An 8,278-nucleotide genomic window follows, 5' to 3' on the forward strand; every position below is an offset into this window, starting at 1 on the left:
CGATACTATAACGTCAGTCACTTGGGTGAGCTCATGTTATTCAAAGGTTCATCAAATTGCGGAAATGTTTTCATTATCTTGTTACAATGATAGTGTTGTGAATGCCTTTGTTCATGATCTTGAATGGCGAATGAATTGATAGAGAGTTGACTGCTTCCAAGTATGGTACAATGTAGACTGGGTAGAAAATTTTCTTAGGAGAAATAGAGCAGTCATGCCCATGAAATACTATAGAATTGTTGATTTCTTTGATATTGTGCGACTTGTCATGATTTTCTGATTATATAATTTTGTTGTATAAAAATCGTGATTTTATGTAATACTAGAAATAGGTTCGCGCGATGCACGAGATATATTTAATTATTTTTTATTAATTATAATATATATCAAATTTAGAAATATATTTTTGAAATGAATTTTTTTATGAAAAGTGTATTTTAAAAATGTTTAATATGTGTTCCTTTATATATATGGTTTTTAATGTTTTGACGCAAAATAAAAATAAACAAAACATATCTATCAGAAATATTTTTGAATAAAGAAATTAAATCCCTCAAAGTTCTTTTGTTTTAGATTTTATTGTTTTGTGATAAATTGTTAGGTTTTTAGAGCATCTATTTTAAAGTCAATACTCTATTATAGAGTAACATTGGTTCCAACACTACTATATATTTTACTATAAATTAGAGTAAATGCTAGGATTACTCTATATTCAACTTTATTTCTTATAGTCAAAAATAGAGTGATATATTGAAAAAACTATGTTTTATTTTAGAGTAAAAATAGAATATATGTTGGAGATAGTCTTAGCACAAATGAGATATGTGTAGAGACCAGATAAAACGAAAATAGTTTGCTATTATCAGATAAATTTCATCTTTCCCTACATCTTTTCCAAAGCTTTAATATATGGATGCAATCAAGACTTATATGATGATTCGCTAGATCTCTATAACCAGAAAATTATTATGAAGTCAGTAACCGTGAAAATAAATAAATAAAAATTATGATTTAGTCTCAATCGTTAAGAAAAATAATTGATAATTATTGATCGTTTTGCAAGTGATTTTACAACTTTATATATATTATTTAACTCAATCTTAATATTTGATTTTCTTTTGACTCCACAATATGTTGGTACGGTTTGATTTTCTTCAGTTAGCCTCCTAACAAATTTCTTGTAAGTTAGAAACTCTATATGAATGCTGAAAATGTGTTCTTTTAATTATTAAAAAAATGAACTCTCCAACCAATCAATAAACTAAACTTGTGAAACCTGAATTTTGTATTATACTAATGAGATTATGAATCTAGACAATATGTTTTGCACAGAGGAATCACCAATATGTTTTACTATATGCTCCAGTGTTTACTCTCTAATCTCGTATCACACCATATGCTCTAGTGTTTACTCTTTAATCTCGTAATCACCCTTAATATAATTTTTTTTTGGAATAATGCATATTAAAATATGGCTCATGTCATAAAACTTTAAGAAATATATTATACTATATCTCAAATTTAATTATGAATAAAATTTATGATAAGAAATGTGTGTCAATTTTCTTTTTTAGATTTGATATATTATCTCTTTTTGCTAATTATTAAAAAAACTAATACCTTTAAATTATCTTTGGGAACTATTGTTTTCTGTTATTTCATGGGGTGATTAAGCAATTATATTCTGATACCATTATATTTTTTTTAGTACATAAGTTTTACAAACAGTCAACCAGTAACTTATAGAATATTAAATACACATTTAATTTTATTTGAGTTTGTCTTTAATAGAATAAATGTGATTATTGAATACAATGTAATTTTAAAAAATATTAGAATATATTTGGTATTTTAAAGTTAGTCTATCATAAATTAATTTGGTTTCAGTTTTTACTTTAAAAGTATAAAAACATTTTTTGTGTTTTTATTGGTTTGGTTAGTAGTTTTATTTTTAGGTTATATGGTATATGCTTTCATTAGGAAATATCTTATATGTTAAAAATAAAAGTTGGTAGAAATATATTTTTGTAACAATGTGAAAAATCCTTTTAAGCAAACTATACACCATATAAAAAATAAAATAAAATGAAGTAGATTAAAAGTATTTAATTTAAAATTAGTGAGAAAGACCTGTCACATGTGTCACAAATTTAGAGCGCCAAGTGTTGCATTGGCAGAGAAAGTTAGGAAAAACTTTTTTTTGTGTTTTTATTGGTTTGGTTAGTAGTTTTATTTTTAGGTTATATGGTATATGCTTTTATTAGGAAATATCTTATATGTTAAACATAAAAGTTGGTAGAAATATATTTTTGTAACAATGTGAAAAATCCTTTTAAGCAAACTATACACCATATAAAAAATAAAATAAAATGAAGTAGATTAAAAGTATTTAATTTAAAATTAGTGAAAAAGACCTATCACATGTGTCACAAATTTAGAGCGCCAAGTGTCGCATTGGCAGAGAAAGTTAGAAAAAACCTTCTCATATTATAGAAGATTATTTTGCTTCCCAATGTAACGTTTGAATGTTAAAATATGCAAAAGGAACATTATCTGATTCATTTGGATTCAAATTTTTGTTTCATCTCTTGATTACTGATATTTGACCTAATCATATTTTGATAATATACTGCAACATATACGATTGCGATAAATAGTTTTCACAATGCATCTCTCTCCTCAATACTCAGATTCACAACAGACGGTTAAGCATGTATGACATTCGATGGACATGCTAAGTATAAATTGTAAGTGCATCAAAGCTCTGCCTATGACACGATGTTGTGGAGAGTCCCAAAGGTCTGATTAGCTGACGTGGCATGGAGTGCTGAGGTGGAGCAAGATTGTTCGGCAAGGTGAGGTGGAGCAAGATTGTTCGGCAAGGTAACGAAGCATTAGATTTGGAAGAAAGAATCAATCGTGATATACTCGAAGATATTGAGAGTATATCTCGATAAGGGAATAAGGATATTCGGAAAAGATAGTTTCCTTATTGTTAGGATGCACAAAGATTTAGGTTAGAAATCTTTGGTGCAAGTATAAGTAGATGAGGGCTAGCCTAAAAAAAGGTAGCACTTGTGGGGATAAAGTAGAGAGATTTGTAATCTTCGAGCAATCATAAAAAGACTTTGGAGGAGAGTGTGTTAGTTTCTCTTAAATCTACACAGGGTATTGTGTTAAATAGATCAGAGAGTGAGCTGAGATTCAAGTCTTGTAAAAAACATAAGTTTGTGTATAAGATTGAATAAAAAAGCGTTTGCTTGGCACGGTTCCAAGTGGGTTAATCATCTGTATGTATCTCTATACCCTAACATAAATAGCATGTATACTTATAGTCAGTGTTCAAGAAAGCGCTAGGCGGTATCTGGGCGGTGATCCAGCGCCTAGCACCTAGAACGCTTAGTCGGGGCTTAGACGGTTTTTAGGCGGTTTAGGCGTTTACAACATAAAATATTAAATATATAAAATTATATAAATATATATGTTATAAAAATAAAAATAAAATTATAAACAAAAGTAAAAAAAAATACATGTATTTAAATTATATTAACAACATATAAATGTTTATAATTACATATATAGATATAAAACATAATAATTTAATATATGTAATTTAAAAATCAAAAATAAATATTAAAATACAATTTATGTAATTTTAAGCGGTTTAGGCGGTCATCTAGGCGTCTGCTGAGCGCCTAGCGCCTAGACGGCGCCTAGGCGGCCGCCTAGACCGCTTATAGTACTCCAAAACTTCGAAAAAGCTGTAAATCAATAATCTAGAAAAAAAAAAAAACTTATACTCTCTATTAATCGAACCCCAAATTTGATGTAGAAAATTTGGATTCAATTATAGTATTAAGGCGCAAACAACAAAAAAGGCCACTCAATTGTATTAAAAGACTCAATATAGTGGTCTTTTAAAAAGGCCACCTCTTATATTATTTTTCAGTTTTCCACTCAAAAAGTTATTTTTAAAAAGTGGCCTTGTTCTAATATATCTTGTATCTTGACGAAATCGCTGGTATTAGGAAGTCAGGTTTTGCACGGAAACTACGAATTTATTATGGACTTTTCAGTTTGTGGTTCCTCGCGATCTCTTTCTCCTAAACTATTATTTTCAATGATAGGAGGGGGACAGTGTCGCTGACGTTGAAGTTAGGATGTGTAAAAAAAGAAAAATTGTATACAAAATTGGGATATTTCATTTCGTATAGTTTCGACGAAACAGTCAGCTTCTTTCTTCTCTCCTTTTCGGCTTGACAAAAATTGGATATTTGATGAGTTGAAAAAGAAAAAGAAAAAAAAATTAACGTAGAAAGACTCATCACACCAAACGGACCAAACCTAATATTTCATTTTCTATCTTCAACGAAATTGTAAATACTTTCTTCTCTTTTAATTTGCTTGACCTTAATGGTATTTTTTATTTGCTAGCTAAAGATAAGAAAAATATCTAAAAATATATAAATACATACATAGGGGGGGAGGCAAAATAGAGTTAGAAGTTCACGAAAATATAATCACGTTCCTTTACATCATCTCTCTTCACTCTCTAAACTTCTTCATTTTCTGAAAATGCAGGTTTGTTTTTTTTGTTTTAATTTTTCTTTTTTGTGATAAAAGGTTTCTGTTTTAAATTTATTAAAAAGACATAGTTTATTTTTCAGTGGTAATTCCACATGGAAAATTAGTTAGTAGACTCTGTAGTAAAACTAAAAATTTTCACACGTTTAACGTACAGCAAAACATTATTAACGTTGAGTTCAAGTTTGAAATTTATGACGAAAGAACGAAGAGGAAAGCTATGGAAGTTATAGCAAATTTTACAGGTATATATCAATCATTATACTATACCGAAATAATATTATAAAGACTGTTTTTTTTTCTAAGCCATTTGTACGTTTTAGGCGTTACTACAGTTGAGTGGAAGGAAAACGGGAAACTTAAGGTAAAGGGAAAATTTGACAGTCATGAAATGACAACAAAGTTCAAGAAGATATGTAAACATATTGCTATATTCAAACTTACAACCGATGAAGGGCCAGATCAAAACCGTGCTATGGTTATGTATGAACCGAGGCAGGAGCAAAACCAAGCACCAGTTACAAGGCGTGAAGCCAGGCAGGAGCCAAACCGCGCAGTTACAAGGCGTGAACCGCAGGAACAAAACCGCGTGAGGTTTACAAGGCGTGAACCAAGGCAGGAGCAAAACCGCGCTATGGTTATCTGGCGTGAAACTAGGCCAGAGCATAACCCTCATCCTCGGGTAGTTTGAAGGGAGAACTCGGATGATTGTGTTACCACATGCATTGGACATGTCTTTTTGTCCAATTTATTAGGTATCTTCTTCAAAGAAAAAAACAATACATGGTAGTGATTTGTTAAAGCTCTATGCATGAGCTCCCGTATTCTAGTTATATATATCATCGCATCAGTTCTGGTTTTTAATAACTCGTTAATCACATTTGTTAATCCTCAAATCCCTATTTTGGTCATGAAACAATATTTTCTACAGAGATCAAAGTGAAATAATTAAACTCGAAAAGCGAAACTCGACTGCTACGTATCCCTCTCAACCAATATTTATTACTGTTAAATAAACAACAAATATGAAGTCATTAAAAAAGGAACCTTATAACTGAAGCACACACCAGGATTAATTTAAGTCCCTATATTCAGATATTAAAACTACTTGCATTTAAAAAAAAACAGACTAAAATCTCTTTGTAATTTTATTAAAATGTCCAAAACGGATCAGATTTAGAAGCCTAAGGTTTTAAAACTATAGAAGGCATGGAGAACTCCCAATATTTCCTGAGTCTTTAGCAGCTTCCCAAGTTCATATTGGATAGTTCGTGATAGACGTTGTCCACTCAAACAACATAGATTTTTCCAAGTTTGAACATAGGTTGCGTAATTTGATTTGGTTTAATTAAGAAGTCCTACAAGTATTTTAGTTTAAGCTGTAACTTTTTTCTAATTCTTTTCGATTCAAAAACTCTACTACTTATGGATTCATATAATTTTCTTTTTGTTAGACAAACATATTCTTTATTCCATTAAAACAGAACACAACATACAACAAAAGGATCATTGTTTAAGATACAATAAAGAAAGGCCTTTCCCAAAGCCAATACAGCAAAGGAATAAAGACAGATAAGGATCATCGAAATTGTAGATTTGAGAGCTATGAACCAACGCCTTGCAAGGGTTTTAGAACCTGTGAGGTCAAGAAATAATGATGCTTCTTCCATGACCAAATTAATGGAGGAGAAGATGGCCACTATCTTGGATTGAAGACCAAGCGGTGTTGAAAAGGCTAAAGCTGAGAACCTCATCAGAATGAGGCTGTCTACCCTAAGGATAGCTTTTCCAAAGGTTTGAGCAGGGTTAAGGATGCTCTGTTTGAAGATAGTTAGAGGGTATGTTGCGGTTTTAGGCTCAGGAGTGAAACGCTTGAAGGTGTTGTGGTAACCCCCACTCCATGGAGTTGGGATCATAATACCACTAGTCTTCAAGTTCATAAGGGGAAACTTCACAAAGTTGATGAAAAGCATTTTAATAGGCTCAGTAATCAGACGGGATGATGAAGGGAGCCTGAATGCACCTTGGTAATCACAGTTCCACATGGACTGGATCATAATGCCGAGTTCATTCAAGCTGCAGATTTCATATGACGGATCCCTAGGCGATTCTAATAACAGGTTGTCTAAAGGAATCTTTAACCAAACTAGCAAAAATGGTAGATTAACACCAAATGCAGTCTTCGAACAAATGGTTATATAAATCTACACAAAGGTTATCTAGAGTGGGAGAGATTTGAGTTCCGATCAAACATGAGTATACGCAGATGAAAAGTTTGAGAAACACCTTTTGTTAATGGACTCTGAAACCTTAATGGGCCGAGGATTGAAAAGCCCACCGAAAGAAAAACTAGTTTCTCACTTGGAGGCAAAGGAGGATTCACGCGGCGGCCAGGTTGAACTGAAGTCCGATTCAGGGGATCGAGCATCTCCGATGAGAGAAAAGATGTTTGGTGTGGGTTTATAGGGGGGCTTGAAGCTTCGGGAGAGAACACTAGGAGCTTAAGGTCTCCGGTACTAGAAGTCGAAACCAAGATGAGAAGACTGTCGTGTGCCGTAGACGACTCCACCAGGCAAGTCATCTCTGATGGTCCAAGAGGTTCTGCTCCTGCCATCAACGATACCTGGTGATAGATCTCTTCTTGGAGAATCGAAAACCTAGATCTGAAGGTTGCTGGTTCTTCGGATAGCTTCTCCGAGACGGAGGCAAATAGTGGATAAGAACTGCAGAGTTCCGACCACCAGTTGACCTCCTTAGCGTTTGAATCGGCTAAAGGATGTATGCGGTTGGGGAGGGGTCGAGGGGGACTAAAAAGAAACAAAAGTTTAAAAGCAACTAAGAATAAAAAGCTAAGAATACGAGAACAAAGAGAAGCAAGTCGGGTTATGTTCTGACACCGGCAAAGTTTGCCTTCACCGGCGTTGGAGGGAAGCAATGGAAAAGGCTCATCGATTCTTGTGTTTGGGAGAAAAATGGTTCTTGTGAATAAAACATCAAAAACTTGGATTCATATAATGTAAATATGGTTTTTTGTTGTTAAATAAAAATTACATTGATTATAAATAAAAAATGCATAGCGAAAAATGATATAACCAAAAATTTGGGTTAGCCAACTCACATTTAAATACGACAATTTTAACATCTTATAATTTAAACACTTTCGTATCATGTACATTAACGTCCAAAATAAAGAATGAAACACATAATATAGTGTTTTTGCATCTTTGAAACTTTGACTAAAACTCGATTATCAAAATATGTTTTTCGGAATTGACTGATGGAAGAATCTTAAGGTGGACTTCAAACTAGAGAAAATTAAATTGGAATAAATTAGTTGTTTCCTAACATCGAGACTCGATATACAAAAACAAACTACAAATGCTTGCTAGGTGTTGACAAAAAAAAAATGCTTGCTAAGGTTATGTGAACTTCTTGTAGCCATAATCGAAACAACGATCTGGTAAGAATCAAGAACTATATTGTCTCAAAAGAATCAGACCAGATCCTTTTCAACGTAACAACATGAAAACAAAACCGCCTCAGTAATTGCCTGGAAACTTGGTAATTGAAAATATAATTCTTGGTTCACAATTATTTCGACGCTTGGGAGACTTAATACAATTTAAGTCGCTGCAAATTTGTTGGTTTGCCATCTTAGATTGTAGTTTGCCAAAAAAAAAAAAAAAAAAGTCCA

General features: G+C 32.3%; 1 protein-coding gene across 1 annotated transcript; it reads left to right on the forward strand.

Annotated features, from left to right (window-relative positions):
- LOC104727846 lies at nt 4,483-5,472 on the forward strand. Its single transcript, XM_010446915.1, has 3 exons — nt 4,483-4,581; nt 4,742-4,829; nt 4,908-5,472. Exons 1-3 carry the CDS (start codon nt 4,576-4,578, stop codon nt 5,273-5,275), a joined length of 462 nt encoding a protein of 153 aa, XP_010445217.1. The 5' UTR covers nt 4,483-4,575; the 3' UTR covers nt 5,276-5,472.

This window comes from Camelina sativa, chromosome 2 (assembly GCF_000633955.1).
Source record: "Camelina sativa cultivar DH55 chromosome 2, Cs, whole genome shotgun sequence".
NCBI classification, from domain to species: Eukaryota; Viridiplantae; Streptophyta; class Magnoliopsida; order Brassicales; family Brassicaceae; genus Camelina; species Camelina sativa.

Excerpts from the sequence above, each read along its gene's own strand:
- LOC104727846 (XM_010446915.1), top strand. Across the intron at positions 4,830-4,907 it reads AGTTATAGCAAATTTTACAG|GCGTTACTACAGTTGAGTGG; the intron begins GTATATATCAAT and ends TGTACGTTTTAG.